Raw genomic sequence first — 18,967 nt, forward strand, 5'->3', positions numbered from 1 at the left:
TCTATTTCATCCTAATGAAATGGGATCCAGACTGCTATCACCAACATTTTCTCAGTACTAAGAGCTGTTAAGCTTACTCGAGCAAGAACCCTCACTAACACTTATTTTATTCCATGTCCTCGCTTGAGGCATATACCCAAATGGTAGTTTTAAACAATCTTAATTCTATAACAGGACAAAATGTGTGCAAATGTAGTTTCCTCAATATTAAGAAAGAAGTGCCGCAGGGGTCAATTTTGGGCTCCGTTCTTTTCACTATTTACATAAATAATATTTGTCCATCTTAAAACCTGTAACATTCATCTCTATAAGCAGACAGTTATTTACTCCTTTGCCCCCTCAGTACAGCAGGCCATTCATGACTTTCAACAAAAAAATAGCTTACTGATCTTAAACTAGTGCTTAATCCTAATAAAACCAGGTTTATGTTGTTCTCTGGGTCTCGTAATATTGACCCTGAGGACATGAGTATCTGCACATTGAAGGGAACCCACATTTAGCAAGTTCCCCATTATAAGTACTTGGACTGAGGATGAGCTATTTTTTTAAACACACATTGAAAAGCAGATAATTAACATTGGTTTCTTTTATAGAAATACATCCTGCCTCAATTTTAAAAGTAGGAGGAAGGTTGTTCAAGCATCTCTTCTCCCAGATCTTGATTATGGTGATATAGTCTACATTCATGCAGCAGTCTCGGTTTTAAAATCAGCACTGCGTTTTATTACTGGGGGCAATTTCTTTACACATCACTGCATTTTGTATAGTTTTGTGGGCTGGGAGTCTCTGACTACCAGAAGGGTCCAGCATTGGATGTTTTTTAATATGAAGTGTTTTTTTCAGAGACTCCCCCACCTCACGCAATATTTGGAGAAACAGCCAATTTTCAGACCCGCTCTTTGGACTAGCTGGTTCTGGAGGTCCCACAGGTCTCCACTGATAGGGGGGAAAATACTTTTAGTTTTTATACCCCCAGCTCATGGAATAGCCTTGAGGCCATTGCTGGTCTGCAGTGGACAGATTAGAAATTTAAGGACGGTGATATGTGAGACTTGTGTTTGTTTTGATTAATATTGTTGTACAGATAGTCATTGTATTACATTTTATTGTGTATGTACATGCTTATGCAGCTCCCTTGTATATGAGACCCTGGTATCAATGCTGACCTACTCTGTATGAACAAAATGAAATGTATGTATATATTTTCTGTCTGTTGGGTTATGTATTACCAGAAGATGGAGATGTCCGAGGTTTCCACTAACATCTCCACCAGGGAGTCCACCATCTTGGTGTGGAATATGATGGTGTTCATCATCTTGCCCAGTTCACGGTGGTCAGCGATGCCCAGAGAGGCTTTTGACACACTAGTGTAGGCCTGGAGAGAGCGAGACAGACAGACAACAGTTTCATCACATCAATCTAAATACCTTGAATTTCAAATCAAAACCATTCTCCTTTTCAGATAGCATCCTATTACAGTCTCTCTTACAACTGGTGTTTAACCCCCTAGAGTCGATTGACACGCCAATCTAAGTTACATATCACATCTGGCCGTGATTGGGAGTCCCATAGGGCGGCGCACAATTGGCCCAGCTTCGTCTGGGAGGGCCGGGGTAGGCCGTCATTGTAAATAAGAATTTGTTCTTAACTGACTTGCCTAGTTAAACAAAGGTTAAAAAAATAAATAATAATAACGAAAAAAAAAGAGGGATATCAGTTTTTTGTTTCCATTGATGAGTCTCAATTCACCGCATCCGCCTGTGTCGCCGCTTCTTGGTCCCATGTTTAATGAGCTGAAATTTAAAAAATCCCCAAAATGTTCCATTCGCACAACATAGCTTATTTCTCCCAAATGTTGTGCACAAATTTGTTGACATCCATGTTAGTAATCATTTCTCCTTAGACAAGATAATCTATCTACCTGACAGGTGTAGCATATGAAGAAGCTGATTAAACAGCATGCTCATTACCCAGGTGCACCTTGAGCTGGGGACAATAAAAGCCCAGTTTAAAATGTGCAGTTTTGTCACACAATGCCACAGATGTCTCAAGTTCTGAGGGAGCGTGTAAATGGCATGCTGCCAGCAGGAGTGTCCAGTAGAGCCGTTGCCTGACAATTTAATATTCATAAGCTGCCATAAACATTGTTTTAGAGAATTTAGCAGTACGTCCAACCGGTCTCACAACCACAGACCACGTGTCACCATGCCATCCCAGGACCCAGGGTGGGTGGAGTATGTCTGTTTGTAATAAAGCTCTATTGTGGAAAAAAATACTAATTCTGATTGGCTGGGCCTGGCTCCGCAGTGGGTGGGCCTGGCTGCCAAGTGGGTGGGCCTATGCCCTCCAAGGCCCACCCATGGCTGCACTCTTGCCCTGTCATGTGAGGACCTAATGGAACTCAGTACCATCTTTGAAAATGCATGTGGCGTTTATATTTTTATTCAGTACATTATGACCACTATGGAAAGGGGAGAATCTTTTGAACACAATGGTGTTCTCCATTTTGCTCTTCGACCCACAGAGTGTCACAGGACTTATGAAGGTAGTTTTGCGCCTATAAAAAAGTGTTTAAATGTGTGTAAAACTTACATATACAGTGCCTTGCGAAAGTATTCGGCCCCCTTGAACTTTGCGACCTTTTGCCACATTTCAGGCTTCAAACATAAAGATATAAAACTGTATTTTTTTGTGAAGAATCAACAACAAGTGGGACACAATCATGAAGTGGAACGACATTTATTGGATATTTCAAACTTTTTTAACAAATCAAAAACTGAAAATTTGGACTTTGACTTGGCCATTCTAACACCTGGATATGTTTATTTTTGAACCATTCCATTGTGTTTGTGTTATGTTTGAAGCCTGAAATGTGGCAAAAGGTCGCAAAGTTCAAGGGGGCCGAATACTATTGCAAGGCACGGTATATATGATACTACAAATACGGTGCATTCAGAAAGTATTCAGACCCCTAAACCTTTTCCATATTTTGTTACGTTACAGCCACTAGGCGACAGGGTAGCCTAGTGGTTAGAGCGTTGGACTAGTAACCGGAAGTCCCTGAGCTGACAAGGTACAAATCTGTCGTTCTGCCCCTGAACAGGCAGTTAACCCACTGTTCCTAGGCCGTCATTGAAAATAAGATTTTTTTCTTAACTGACTTGCCTAGTTAAATGAAGGTAAAAAAAAAAATCATCAAATAAATTAAAAATAGCTTTTTCCCCTCATCAATCTACACACAATACACCATAATGAGTTCCTGAGTGCGCTGGAGCAGGTTTTCAAAAGGATCTCTGTACTTTGCTCCGTTCATCTTTCAGACGTGACGCTTTGCATTCAGACCAGAGAATCTTGTTTCTCATGGTCAGAGTCCTTTAGGGGCCTTTTGGCAAACTCCATGTGGGCTTTCATATGCCTTTTACTGAGGAGTGGCTTCCATCTGGCCACACTACCATAAAAGGTCTGATTGGTAGAATGCTGCAGAGATGGTTGTACTTCTGGAAGGTTCTCCCATCTCCACATAGGAACTCTGGAGCTCTGTCAGAGTGACCATCAGGTTCATGGTCACCTCCCTGACCAAGGCCCTTCTCCACCAAATACTTAGCTCAGTTGGGCTGTCCTGGTGGTTACACATTTCTTCCATTTAAGAATGGAGGCCACTGTGCTCTTGGGGACCTTCAATGCTGCAGAAATTTGTCGGTACCCTTCGCCAGCTGTGCCTCAACACAATCCTGTCTCGGCGCTCTACGGACAATTCCTTTGACATCATGGCTTGGTTTCTGCTCTGACATGCACTGTCAACTGTGGGACCTTAAATAGACAGGTGTGTGCCTTTCCAAATCACATCCAATAGACTGAATTCACCAAAGGTGAACTCCAATGAAGTTGTAGAAACATCTGAAGGAAGATCAATGGAAATAGCATGCACTTCGGCTCAATTTCGAGTCTCGTTTTCACTTTGTCATTATGGGGTATTGTCTGTAGATTAGAGACAGTTAATGTAATATATTTTAGAATAAGGCTCTAAAGTAACAAATGTGGAAAATGTTAAAGGGACGGAATACTTTCCAAATTAACAGTACACTTCCTGAGATTTTTATAGCTCCTAAATCTAGAACAGACACTTCACAACTGTGCTTCTTGTTTGTTTTTTTAACTGCCCTTTCTGTCATTTATGAATGTGTTATTCAATGTGGTTCTTTGGGATTTGGTAGAAAAGTCCAAAATGCACATTTTATCAAATCATTTTTTTTAAATATACAGTACCAGTCAAAAGTTTGGAAACACCTACTCATTCTAGGATTTTATATAATTTTGACTATTTTCTAAATTGTAGAATAATTGTGAAGACATCAAAACTATGAAATAGCACATATGGAATCATGTAGTAACCAAAAAAAGTGTTAAACAAATCAAAATATTTTTAATATGAGATTTTTCAAAGTGGCCACCCTTTGCCTTGATTACAGCTTTGCACACTCTTGTCATTATCTCAACCAGCTTCATGAGGAATGCTTTTCCAACAGTCTTGAAGGAGTTCCTATATATGCTGAGCGCTTGTTGGCTGCTTTTCCTTCACTCTGCGGTCCAACTCATCGAAGGCCAGGTCATCTGATACAGCACTCCATCACTCTCCTTCTCGGTCAAATAGGCCTTACACAGCCTGGAGGTGTGTTGGGTCATTGTCCTGTTGAAAAACAAACAATAATCCCACTAAGCGCAAACCAGATGGGTTGGCGTATTGCTGCAGAATGCTGTGGTAGCCATGCCGTTTAAATGTGCCTTGAATTCTAATTAAAATCACAGACAGTGTCACCAGTAAGGCACCCCCACACCATCACACCTCCTCATCCATTCTTCATGGTGGGAACCACACAAGAGGAGCTCATCAGTTCACTTACGCTGCTTCTCACAAAGACACGGACAGATTTCCACCAGCTGAATGTCCATTTTTTGGCCCAAGCAAGTCTCTTCCTCTTATTGTTGTCTCTAAGTAGTGGTTTCTTAGCAGCAATTTGACAGTGCAGGTCTAAAATCACGTGGACTCCCCTCAACAAATGTTGAGATGCGTCAGTCACTTGAAATCTGTGAAGTATTTATTTCAAATCAAAGTGTGTCACGTGCGCCGAATACAACAGGTGTAGACCTAACAGTGAAATGCTTACTTACAGGCTCTAACCAATAGTGCAAAAATGGTATTAGGTGAACAATAGGTAAATAAAAAAACAACAGTAGAAAGACAGAGCAAGGCTATATACATTAGTGAGGCCATAAAAGTAGCGAGGCTACATACAGATACAGGTTAGTCAGGCTTATTGAGGTAGTATGTACATGTTGATATGGTTAAAGTGACGCTCTGATAGCGTTTCGATCGGTGACGGCATGCGCTCTGAGACCTTGAAGTAGTGGTTCGCCTTGCTCTGCAAGGGCCGTGGCGTTTGTGGCGCGATGGGTAACGATGCTTTGTGAGTGACTGTGGTTGATGTGCAGAGGATCTCAGGACCCATGCCAAATCTTTTTAGTTTCCTGAGGGGCAATAGACTTTGTCGTGCCCTCTTCACAACTGTCTTGGTGTGTTTGGACCATTCTAGTTTGTTGGTGATGTGGACACCAAGGATCTTGAAGCTCTCAACCTGCTCCACTACAGCCCCGTCGATAAGAATGGGAAAGTGCTTGGTGCTCCTTTTCCTGTAGTCCACAATCATCTCAGTCATATGTTGAGGGATAGGTTGTCATTCTGGCACCACCCTGCCAGGTCTCTGACCTCCTCCCTATAGGCTGGCTCGTCGTTGTCAGTGATCAGGCCTACCACTGTTGTGTCGTCTGCAAACTTAATGATGTTGTTGTCGTGCCTGACCATGCAGTTGTGGGTGAACAGGGAGTACAGGAGGGGACTGAGCACACACCCCTGGGGGGCTCCAGTGTTCAGGATCAGCGTGGCAGATGTGTTGCTACCTACCATCACCACCTGGGAGTGGCCCATCAGGAAGTCCAGGATCTAGTTGCAGAGGGAGGTGTTTAGTCCCAGGATCCTTAGCTTAGTGATGAGCTTTGAAGATACTATGGTGTTGAACGCTGAGATGTAGTCAATGAAAAGAATTCACACAAGTGTTTATTTTGTCCAGGTGGGAAAGGGCAGTGTGGAGTGCAATAGAGAGATTGCATCATCTGTGGATCTGCTTGGGCGGTGTGCAAATTGGAGTCGGTCTAGGGTTTCTGGGATAATGGCGTAGATAACAGCCTTTCAAAGCACTTCATGGCTATGGACGTGAGTGCTACAGGTCTGTAGTCATTTAGGCACGTTGCCTTTGTGTTCTTAGGCACTGGGACTTTGGAGGTCTGCTTTAAACATGTTGAAAATGTCAGTGAAGTGCCAGTTGGTCAGCACATGCCCGGAGCACACATGCTGATAATCCGTCTGGCCGTGCAGCCTTGTGTATGTTGACCTATTTAAAGGTTTTACTCACGTCGGCTACAGAGAGTGTGAGCACACAGTTGTCCGGAAGAGCTGATGCTCTCATGCATGCCTCAGTGTTGCTTGCCTCAAAGCGAGCATAGAAGTGATTTAGCTCGTCTGGTACGCTCGTGTCACTATGCAGCATGCAGCTGTGCTTCCCTTTGTAGTCTGTAATAGTTTGCAAGCCCTGCCACATAAGACGAGCGTCAGCGTCAGTGTAGTATGATTCAATCTTAGCCCTGTATTGACACTATCTGTTTGATGGTTCGTTGCAAGGCATAGCGGGATTTCTTGTAAGCTTCCGGGTTAGAGTCCCACACCTTAAAAGAGGCAGCTCTACCCTTTAGCTCGGTGCGAATGTTGCCTGTAATCCATGGCTTCTGGTTGGGGTATGTACGTACAGTCACTGTGGGGACGACGTCCTCGATGCACTTATTGATAAAACCAGTGACTGATGTGGTGTAGTCCTCAATGCCATCGGAAGAATCCCGAAACATGTTCCAGTCTGTGATAGCATCTGCTTCATCTGACAACTTTTTTATAGACTGAGTCACTGGTGCTTCCTGCTTTAACCAGGAGGATAGAGTTGTGGTCAGATTTACCAAATGGAGGGCGAGGGGGAGCGTTGTATGCATTTCTGTGTGTGGAGTACAGGTGATCTAAAAAAATCCCTCTGGTTGCACATTTAACATGTTGATAGAAATTTGGTAGAACCAATTTGAGTTTCCCTGCATTAAAGTTTCTGGCAACTAGGAGCGCCGCCTCTGGGTGAGTGGTTTCCCGGTTGTTTATTTCCTTATACAGCTGACTGAGTGTGGTCTTAGTGCTTCGGTCTGTGGTGGTAAATAAAGAGCCACGAAAAGTATAGCTGAAAACTCCCTAGGCAAGTAGTGTGGCCTGCAATTTATCACAATATACTCTACTTCAGGCGAGCAAAATCTAGAGACTTCCTTAGATGTCGTGCACCAGCTGTTATTTACAGATACGCACAGTCCGCCACCCCTCGTCTTATCGGAGTGTACTCTTCTATCTTGCCGGCGCAGCGTATATCCCACTAGCTGAATATCCATGTCGTCATTCAGCCATAATTCTGTGAAACATTAGGCGTCCAATGATTGCACGTTGGCGAGTAATATTGACATTAACGGCAGCTTTCCAACTCGCCTTTCTGACGGGTCCTCACGAGGCATCCCGCTGTGTCTTCTGTGCTTGCGTTTCTTCCTCTTGCAAATAACGGGGATGTTGGCCCTGTCGGGTGTTTGGAGAATGACCTGTGCACCTTGCTTGTTGGAGAAAAAAACTCTTTGTCTAATCTGAGGTGAGTGATTGCTGTCCTGATATCCAGAAGCAATTTTTTGCCGTAAGATAAGACAAATAATGCACACAAATAAACACATAACAGCACAATTGGTTGGGCGCCCGTAAAACTGCTGCCATTTCTTCCGCCGGCAATTTATATGGGCTGCAATTTCTGAGGCCGGTAACTCAAATGAACTTATCCTCTGCAGCAGAGGTAACTCTGGGTCTTCCTTTCCTGTCGCGTTCCTCATAAGAGCCAGTTACATCATAGCGAATTATGGTTTGAACCTGAAGCAAGGATATGCATATTCTTGATACCGTTTGAAAGGAAACACTTTGAAGTCTGCAGATGTGATGTGAAATTAATGTAGGATAATATAACACATTAGATCTAGTAAAAGATAATAAAGAAAAAAACATGCAATTTCATTTTTTGTTTTGTTCCGTCCTCTTTGAAATGCAAGAGAAAGAATTTAGATTCTGACCACTAGATGGAAGCAGTGTATGTGCAAAGTTTAATAATGATCTATTGAACCATTGCTTTACTGTTCAAAATGTTGTATCAAGACTGCCCAAATGTGCAGAACTGGTCAATTGATACATTTACAAGTACATAAATAGAGAACATCCAAAAATGTATGGTAATAAAAAATGCAAGTTTATACACTCCCAGGAATGTCATAAATGGATAATTAGCATCCCTACAGAGAAGACACTAACCTTCACATCTTGGGGCAGACAGAGCAGGCGTTCAAAATGTAGAACCCAGTTCCTACATTTGAATATAAAAATTGATTTTATCAAATAAAACTGATGCTACATTTTATCTCTGGGACGCTCGGGATGACAAAACAGCAAGATTACTGAATTTATAAGTACATTATTTACCTTCAGAGGTGAATGTACCAAACCAGTTGCTGTGATAAAGGTTTTGTTGTGCATGCTCCTCAAACAATAGCTATTACAGTGAAAAAATACCATGCTACTGTAAATTGGAAAGTGCAGTTGAATTAACAAGAATGTAACCTTTCTGCCAATATAAGACATGTCTATGTCTTGGGAAATGTACTTGTTACTTACAACGTCATGCTAATCACATTTGCTCAACCGTCCCGTGGTTGGGGACACACTGATCCCGTAGAGGTTTTAAAGTAATGATGGACTGCCATTTCTCTTTGCTTATTTGATTTAGTCTTTTAGGGCCAGCTTCTGTATACCGCCCCTACCTTGTCACAACACAACTGATTGGCTCAAACGCATTAAGGAAATACATTCCACAAATTTTAACTTTTAACGAGACACACCTGTTAATTGAAATCCATTCCAGGTGACTACCTCATGAAGCTGGTTGAGAGAATGCCAAGAGTGTGCAAAGCTGTCAATGGTGGCTACTTTGAAGAATCAAATATAAAATATATATGTTTAGGTTACTACATGATTCCATGCGTGTTATTTCATAGTTTTGATGTCTTCACTATTATTCTACAACGTAGAAAATAGTACAAATAATGAAAAACCCTTGAATGAGGTGTGTCCAAACTTGTGACTAGTAGAGTATAGTTTTTATACTTAAAGGGGTCCTAAAGTTCTAAACCAAATAGCTAAATGATCCATAGTATGACCAGTTTAAAACAATTCCATGTCAGTTCAGCAATCCCCCCTACCCCAAAGTCTTATATTGAAAAGAGTGAAGGGGGTAAACACCACCGTTTATGTGCTGTAAATGCTGCAAACTAGCATATAGTAAACCAGGATACAATGCCACAATGCAACTGTTTTGTTCAATTTATATTGCTCTTGAAACATTTCACTCGCCAAATCCCTAGCTGTACCCCCCCTATTGAATACGACATGAAGCAGATTGTTTACAAATAGACATAATATTCATAGGGACAGCTTCCCAGACACAAATTAAACCTAATACTAGTCTAAAAAGCACTTCCAAAGGAGATTATAATCTGGGTCCAAAAAACTGGCCCATAAGGGTATAACTACGGTAGCATAGAGTTATTGAGCATTGTAATACGAGGACTGTTTTGAAATGGCTACCATAACCAGCCCTGGTCTGGCAGTGGCTTACCTGCAGACGGAACCAGTCAAGCCTCATGCCCCGGAAATCAAACATGTCTCCGTCCTCCACTGCAACACAAGCACAAACACTCATATCCTGATGTCAACATCCGCACCCACCAGTGTCTATACAAAAAGCAACACTTGGGAAGGAGGTAGTGGCAGGCAGGCGAGTATCGTAAGTGGCAGGCTGAATACCTTGCTTCACGCTGAGGGAGGTCATGGTGTTCACAAAGGAGGACATGATGATGGACTCATCCTCAGGGCAGACGGAGAGGTTCTGGAAGGGGAGATATACATATAACTGTCTTGTTGTTGAATGCAAAAAAACTGGTATTCGTGTGGCAGCGTGCACGTGTTAATGTGTGTATGGGGGGGGGGGGGTGTCTCACCTGCACAAGCTCATTGAGAATCACAGCGTCAAAGCCGGACAAGTACTGCACATAGTACCGTTGCATTACGGGACCGTACTTCCTGATGTGTGCCCGGAGCTCCTCCATGTAGAAGATGAGCTCTGCAACATGCCTGAGAAGTAACAAGAGAAAAGGAGAAGTCAGGTGTGTATTGATTGGTGAACACTGAAGCAAAACAAGTGTTTCTTATGGAACAAGTTCAGGTTAGTCTAAGGCAGCCAAGCCATACTCGCAGACAGACCTTGGAGAGCTATTTATAACCGGTCAGAAATGTTCTGTTGATCAACTACTAGCCCATGTTAGGTAAGTAAGGTAAACCAGCCATCTAAATCTTGTAGTTATTATGACCAGATTACTTGCCCAGGGGACTCGACCACAAGGGGGCCCCCATTTCTTTTTTTGATTTATTAAGATCCCCATTAGCCGACACTAACGGTGACAGCTAGTCTTACTGGGATCCGACATATACCGAAAAATACATTAGACAAAATCATTGTTAATGTTTTAAATGTGTGTGTCTGCATCGATCAGTCACACATACATGTCAGTATATACACACACACAAGTAGGTCGCATGTGGGAGAGGCGTTGTGCCGTGAAGTGTTGATTTATTTGTTTTTAGAAACCAGGTTTGCTGTTCACTTGCACTATATAAGGGAGTTCCATGCTCTTATGGCTCTGTATAATACTGTACATGTCCTTGAATTTGTTCTGGACCTGGGGACTGTAAATATACCCCTGGTGGTATGTCTGGTGGGATAAGTGTATGTGTCAGTGCTGTGTGCAAGTTGACTATGCAAACTATTTGGATATTCCAACACATTGTTTATTATAAAAACAAGAAGTGACGCAGTCAGTCTTTCCTCAACTCTTAGCCAAGAGAGACTCATGCATAGTATGAATATTAGCCCTCTGATTACAATGAGTCAGTCGCAAGACGTGTCGCTCTGTTCTGGGCCCGCTGCAGCTTAACTTCACAGCATTCAAAATTTTGGATGAAAAGCGTGCCCAAATTAAACTGCCTGCCACTCAGTCCCAGAAGATAGGATATGCATATAATTAGTAGATTTGGATAGAAAACACTAATGTTTCCAAAACTGTTAAAATAATGTCTGTGAGTATAACAGAACTGATATGGCAGATAAAAAACCGAGGAAAATCCAACCAGGAAGTACTATTATTTTGAAAGACTGTTTTTCCCATTGAAAGCCTATCCACGATACAAAGACTTAGGACCCAGTTCACGGGCTCTGTGGCTTCCTCAACATGTGACCAGTCTTTAAGCATTGTTTCAGACTTTTACTCTGAAAAAATGAGGGAGACAGCACTTTCAATCAGTGACCAATGAAATTTTCCATTCATTAGCCATGCGCCCTGATCGAGAACACGCCTTTCTTGTTTCTCCTTTCCTATTGACGAAGCTTTTATATGGTTGAAATATTATTGATTATTTAGGACAAAAACAACCGGAGGATTGATTTTAAACATAGTTTGGCATGTTTCTACTAACTTTTGTGGTATTTTTTTTTATTTTAAACTTTGTCTGGAGTTAGTGCATGCGCCTTCTGCATTCAGATTACTGGACAAAATGCGCAAACAAAAAATAAAGTTTTTGCTCATTAATAAGAGGCACATTATCGAACAAAATATTGTGGAACATGGAGACCTGGGAGTGCCACCAGATGAAGATCAAAGGTAAGTGATTCATTTTAATGCCATTTCTGACTTTTGTGACACTTCTCTTTGGCTGGAAAAATGGCTGTGTTTTACTGTGACTAGGTACTGACCTAACATAATCTTTTGGTGTGCTTTCGCAGTAAAGCATTTTTGAAATCTGACTCAGCGGTTGCATTAAGGATAATTGTATCTTTGGTGCCTAATACTTGTATGTTTGAGAAATTTGATTTCTGTTGATTTGTATTTGTCGCCCTGCAATTTCATTGGCCCCTAGCGGAACACCGTTCCCAGTCAGGTTAACTTCTTTGGGACTGGGGGGCAGTATTGAGTAGCTTGGAGGAATAAGGTGCCCTGAGTAAACGACATGCTACTTAGGCCCAAAAGCTAGAATATGCATATAATTATATGCATATAATGTTTGAATGATGTCTGTGAGTATAACAGAACTCTTACGGCAGGCAAAAACTGAAGAAAAAAATCCAACAAGGAAGTGGGAAGTCTGAGGTTTGTAGTTTTTCAAGGGATTGCCTGTCGAATATAGTGTTTATGGGGTCATATTGCATTTCTTAAGGCTTCCACTAGATGTCAACAGTCTTTAGAACCTTGTTTCAGGCTTCTACTATGAAAGGGGAGCAATTAAGAGTTGTTTGAATCAGGGGTCTGGCAGAAAGCCATTAGTTTAGTCACGCGTGCGAGCTCCGTTCTGTTTTCGATTCTAAAGAAAGGACAAAGGAATTGTCCTGGAGGAATATTATTGAAGATTTATGATTAAAAAAACATCCTAAATATTCATTATATACATCGGTTGACATGTTTCTACGAACTATATTGACTTTGTATGAACTAAGTGCCCGAGCCTTGTGAATTTGCGAACTAAACGCTCAAACAAAAAGGAAGTATTTGGACATAAATGGACTTTATCGAACAAAACAAACATTTATTGTGGAACTGGGATTCCTGGGAGTGCATTCCGATGAAGATCAAAGGTAAGTGAATAATTATATCGCTATTTCTAAGTTTTGTGACACCTCTCCATGGTTGGAAAATGGCTGTACGCCTAGCCACAGATAACCACTGACCTAACATAATTACATGGTGTGCTTTTACCGTAAAACGTTTTTGAAATCTGACACAGCGGTTGCATTAACTTCTTATGGTATAGGGGATGCTTGAGTCCCACTTGGCCAAAAGCCAGGGAAAATGCAGCGTGGCAAATTCAAATAAAATTATATAAAAATCAAACTGTCATTAGAATCACACATGTAAGACTAAATTAAAGCTACACTCGTTGTGAATCCAGCCAACATGTCAGATTTAAAAAAAGGTTTTTCGGCGAAAGCATAAGAAGCTATTACCTGATGATAGCACAACAGTAAACAAATAGAGTAGCATATTTCAACCCTGCAGGCGCTACACAAAATGCAGAAATAAAATAGAAAACATGCCTCAACTTTGACGAGCTTCTTTTGTTGGCACTCCAATATGTCCCATAAACATCACAATTGGTCATTTTGTTCGATTAATTCCGTCCATATATATCCAAAATGTCCATTTATTTGGCGCGTTTGATCAGAAGAAACAACTGATTCCAAAATGCGCAACGTCACTACAAAATATTTCAAAAGTTACCTGTAAACTTTGCCAAAACATTTCAAACTACTTTTGTAATACAACTTTAGGTATTTTTAAACGTTAATAATCGATCAAATTGAAGACAGGTCTATCTGTGTTCAATACAGGAAGACAACACACCAACGCTACTTTTCAAGTCTTGCTCAACTCTCAACAGTGTTACCCATTTCCTAGATGGCCATACTTCTTCATTGCACAAACGAATAACCTCAACCAAATTCCAAAGACTGGTGACATCCAGTGGAAGCGGTAGGAACTGAAAACAAGTGCCTAAGAAATAACGTTTCCCAATGAGAACTCACTGAACAGAGACCAAAAAAAATAAAAAATATGAACGGTTAGTCCTCGGGCTTTTGCCTGCTACGTAAGTTCTGTTATACTCACAGACATGATTCAAACAGTTTTAAAAACTTCAGTGTTTTCTATCCAAATCTACTAATAATATGCATATCTTATATTCTTGGCATGAGTAGCAGGAAGTTGAAATTGGGCACGCTATTTATACAAAAGTGAAAATGCTGCCCCCTATACCTTAAGAAGTTAAGGGGAACTGACCTCAACCCTCACCTCCTGACCTCAACCCCTCCACCTAATCCACAGATATCCATCTGTCTTCCCTATATCAACACATCGCTCTACTCCAAACACATTCCAAAGCCTCTTGGCTTTCTACAGACTGCCTATTCAAGGCTTCTTTTCTATCATTTATGTAATATCTCACTGTTCAAAGTTTAGCAGATTCCAACAAAAGTACCAAGGGATGTTCCATAGTTTGAGTAGAGAAGTATATCAAGGCAATTTTGTCAACTTTTCTGCTGTCTGTGATGATGGAACAAACCTCAGCACTGCTGCTGTTGATGCTTCATTCGATGGGTGCGATTACAACATGTAGGTAAGGCAGGTCAGGATTGTTTGTGAATGGTAGATAACTTTTTGAAACATGGCGCATGTGCTGTAACGCAGTTGAGGTGTGCTTTGGTTGATTATGAGCTGACAGACTCAATCCATATGTGTGAGATGCCGCAAATGCTGCTACCCGTGATAGAGGCATTTCCAATTTTACTCAAAAACATTTGCAAATTAATTGCCAAAACCAGATTTAATCGCCCACCGCTACCTAAGTCTAACCCCATTTTGGCTGTTTGCTTTCGTTTGGTTCCTAGTGAATACATCCCAGGTGAGGATTTCATATAAGCAAACCACTATTCATTTGAAGCAAAAAATCTGCATTATCCCCCACAGATGGTTTGTACCATTAAGAATACAGCTTACTTGTCAATGAAGTCATCTGTGCTTTTTTTCTGTATGTTGTCTGCATGGCGGAGGAGCCAGATGATCTCATCCCGGGCGAAAGAGAGAGCCATGAACACAAACAGAGCCTGTGGAAAAACAACCTGGCCTTTAGACTCAGACATCCTATTACACTATCACACAAAAAGGGAAGGGAACACAGATGCAAAACACATGAATTGAGTCGCAAACTGAAGAGGAAATTCAGCAACTCTTGGATGACAGTGGAAGATGATCCAAATAAGCCTTCATCGATTCTGGGTTCGAGCCCAGGCTGTGTCGCAGCCGGCCGCGACTGGGTGGCCCATGAGGCGGCGCACAATTGACCCAGCGTTCGCCGGGTTGGGGAGGGTTTGGCCGGCAGGGATATCCTTGTCTCATCGCGCACTAGCCACTCCTGTGGCAGGCCGGGTGCAGTGCACGCTGACCAGGTCGCCAGGTGTACGGTGTTTCCTCCGACACATTGGTGCGGCTGGCTCCCGGGTTGGATGTGCATTGCGTCAAGAAGCAGTGCGGCTTGGTTGGGTTGTGTTTCAGAGGACGCATGGCTCTCGACCTTCGCCTCTCCCGAGTCCATACAGGAGTTGCAGCGATGAGACAAGACTAACTACTACCAATTGGATACCACAAAATTGTGGAGAAAAAAGGGGGTCAAATTTTCACAAATGCTTACATTTAAAAGCCTTTATCAACTTCCACTGTCCTCCAAGTTTTGCTGAATTTCCTCTTCAGACTATCACACATAGATAACATGTGTTAATATTGAAGATGACTTGTTAGTGACAGAAGCAAATTGCACACTTAATCAACAATAATAACAATACATATCCATCGACAGATTCAAAAAGGGGTTATTTTTTACCTTTGGGCCCAGCAGTCCAGGCTGGTCAGACAGAACTGTGGCCAACTCTTTCAGGGCAGACCTAAGAAACTTGCGCCTTTCTCTATGCATGGACCCACTGCAATGAATGCAAAATGAATGCTTTATTGATTGAGCATGATGAACATTCTATTGCAAGGCAGTATAAAACAAACTACTGGGGACAATGAAGACGAAATACTTACGCTTGCGATAGTGCTTGTTCTTTGCATTCTTTGATGTCATTTAGACGTTTATTGTAGCTGGAAAACAAAGGACATCATTTAACATGGAAGGTGAACGGAGACGTCAGTACACATTTACTAAGGTACTTTTATTTTGTAAAAATGTCACTATATTCTCAAGGCTCCATTTACAGAACAACAACAAAATGTGTCTGAATTAATTTATTACGTCTCTCTCTTTGCAAAGGTACTTGGTTCTTACATGGACTAGTTACTCTGCTATGATCAAAAATACACTCTGCCCTTGAAACTAATGCCGGAGTTCAAAGTTGCAGCTAGCAGTCTTTCCACACTGAGCTTTCAAAAGAGAGATTTACACAGCAGTGATTTGACACTTGACTTAGAATTCAACAGTCCTGTCATTTGTGCTAGTTTGATGACATATCTGGCAGATTCATTGCCAGTACTGGTTGAGCAGATTTCAAAATCAAGTATCAACCCACCAGAAAAAACATGTTGAATCAATGTTCTATCAACGTCATCTTTTGTCACAATTTAATGTTATGTTTTAGTTGACCATTCTGCTTCCACTTTAAATGCAGCTGATAACAGCTTCATAAACACTACATAAATGTGTTACAAATCATCTATAACTGTGTCATGTTTTATAAAGGGTTCATAAATGTGGCATAACAGTGTGACGTTACCCAGAGTCAAATATGACATAAACCTGTGCTTTATAAAGTGTGGCAAAAGTACTGCTTAATAAAGGCCTGATGAATCATATTAAATTGAGGCTTCACAAAGCATTTATAAGCATCCCATGTATCTTGGTAGAGCATTGCAATGCCAGGACATTGTGTTCGATTCCCGGGACCAGCCATGAGTTCAAAAATGTATTCACCCATGGCTAAGTCGCTTTGGATAAAAGCACCTGCTAAATGTTATATATTTTATTATTACTCTTAAACATTTCTTGGATGGCCCAGCTTCTTTCCCTCTTGGGTGCATAATTAATATTGGAGCTGACCTCAACTTTCCCCAAAAAGCCGTGCTGCAGGATGACAGCACATACACAGCAAAAGACTTGAGGCCTTTGAAAGTCTGTTTACTTGCGTTTTTTTCCCCCCAAAGTACATTTTCTCAGTTGGGTTATTCCAGGTTTTGGATTTCCCCCAATTTTCAGGTTTTTCCCCCGTTTGGCAACACTTTTTAAATATAAACACACACACACACACACACACACACACACACACACACATATACATATATATATATATATATATATATATTCTACAAACCCTACTGAGTACTCCCTACAATACTTTCACTGCGGTACCCAGAATAGTTTTTGTTCTATAAGCCAATATGTATTCCATAAACAGTGATTTGCATTGGGGGCATTTATATGACCATGGAACATGTTTAAAGCCCACATTTAAATGAAAAAGTCACTTAAATATGACAATTATTTTTAATTTAACATCAATAAATACAGGTTGTTGACACATACTATTACGTCCGGGGGACTTTTATTTAGCAAATTTGTGACTCCAAAGTACTAGTGTTTAGTGTTGGTGACGAGACACTGATCATATGATGAGTTCACAAATCAAATGCCCAATTATGGTAACACCGGAAAGCGAAAAACAAGCAAGTTAACCTTTATTTATTGTAATTTAAAATGTGCTTGTAGTAGTTAAGTGTTGAGTTGGATTACATACTGTAGCGACCTGTCGTTATTTCAAATAATTTAGCCAGCTAGCAGGCTCAGCTAAACAAATTCCCTTGGATATATCCACATCTCATAGTCATGTTATGCGATTTGTAAATAAAAGAGGAATATAATAATACAAATAGAATGGAGATTCCCATCACCCCATTTAGAGTTTCTGGCAAAGCACAGAAATGTTCTTATCCAGATGGTGACAAAGGCATTTCCTAACAGACATGCTAACTTACTTTGTTGTTACTTGGAACCAGCATGCAGTACCTCCAGCAGGCAGAGAGGCAAGAACCATTATTCCTCCAGCTCAGGGACAAGCTACACTACTGTGTAATGCTCAATATAATTGATTTGCTGGACTTTTTAAAAACTTTATGTATTTGTATTGTTTTAAAAATGTACACATAATAGGAAATGTATGGTTTAAACAGGTCTTTAATGTTCATTTGTTTTAGCTGTTAGTGATAATTTCGTAAGTGTTAATACACGTGTTTACATCATTAAGCCTTTATGTATGTGTTATGAATGACCAAAAGGTGTCTCATTTCAAACTAAGTATTACAGAACACTACATAAAGTGTCTAATATGTTATTAACGTTCTGCTGATTTATGAAGGTGCTCTCGTGATCCACAGGTTACCGTAGGGTGTGAGAGGTATTTAAATGGGGAGATGGACCTGCAAAGCTTGTGAGTGTCAGAGCCAAGATGATTTAGAGTAGTCCAACCTGAGACCACCGCACCAGGTATTCCTTTCCTGTTCCCATGCTGACCAGGGCTTTATTAGAACCGGTTACAATGGTGCCAACCTTTTGTGGAAGATCTTTCAGCTGGGGAGTGGGTGAATGTGTCAAAGACCTGATGTGCCCAACACTGTGCGGTATGGGTCGTTTTTGTTGTATGCATGTTTGTGTACAGAGAAACATGTAACTTGGTTGCAGAAAGCCACTTTCAATTTCATTAGGTTAGTGTTTCTTAGGTAAGTGTTTCTTGGTGTAACGTCGTCCCCAGGCTATTGCACAAACAGCACATATACAGTGGGGCAAAAAAGTATTTTGTCAGCCACCAATTGTGCAAGTTCTCCCACTTAAAAAGATGAGGCCTGTAATTTTCATCATAGGTACACTTCAACTATGACAGACAAAATGAGAAAAAAAAATCCAGAAAATCACATTATAGGATTTTTAATGAATTTATTTGCAAATTATGGTGGAAAACAAGTATTTGGTCAATAACAAAAGTTTCTCAATACTTTGTTATATATACCCTTTGTTGACAATGACAGAGGTCAAACGTTTTCTGTAAGTCTTCACAAGGTTTTCACAGACTGTTGCTGGTTTTTGGCTCATTCCTCCATGCAG

The 18,967-nt window shown here is 41.0% G+C and overlaps 1 protein-coding gene across 3 annotated transcripts in view; it reads right to left on the reverse strand.

Moving 5' to 3' along the window:
- The window catches only part of LOC135542429 (nck-associated protein 1-like), a 61,629-nt gene that overhangs the window by 15,224 nt on the left and 27,438 nt on the right, over nucleotides 1-18,967 (reverse strand). For all 3 annotated transcript variants that reach the window (XM_064969362.1, XM_064969361.1, XM_064969363.1), the window contains 7 exons: nucleotides 15,904-15,960; nucleotides 15,701-15,797; nucleotides 14,821-14,927; nucleotides 10,219-10,351; nucleotides 10,025-10,106; nucleotides 9,837-9,895; nucleotides 1,230-1,375 (listed from right to left, as the gene is read on the reverse strand). In XM_064969362.1, coding sequence (XP_064825434.1) covers nucleotides 1,230-1,375; nucleotides 9,837-9,895; nucleotides 10,025-10,106; nucleotides 10,219-10,351; nucleotides 14,821-14,927; nucleotides 15,701-15,797; nucleotides 15,904-15,960 — 681 coding nt within the window. The remainder of the gene's footprint in view (nucleotides 1-1,229; nucleotides 1,376-9,836; nucleotides 9,896-10,024; nucleotides 10,107-10,218; nucleotides 10,352-14,820; nucleotides 14,928-15,700; nucleotides 15,798-15,903; nucleotides 15,961-18,967) is intronic.

This window comes from Oncorhynchus masou, chromosome 6 (genome assembly GCF_036934945.1).
Source record: "Oncorhynchus masou masou isolate Uvic2021 chromosome 6, UVic_Omas_1.1, whole genome shotgun sequence".
NCBI classification, from domain to species: domain Eukaryota; kingdom Metazoa; phylum Chordata; class Actinopteri; order Salmoniformes; family Salmonidae; genus Oncorhynchus; species Oncorhynchus masou.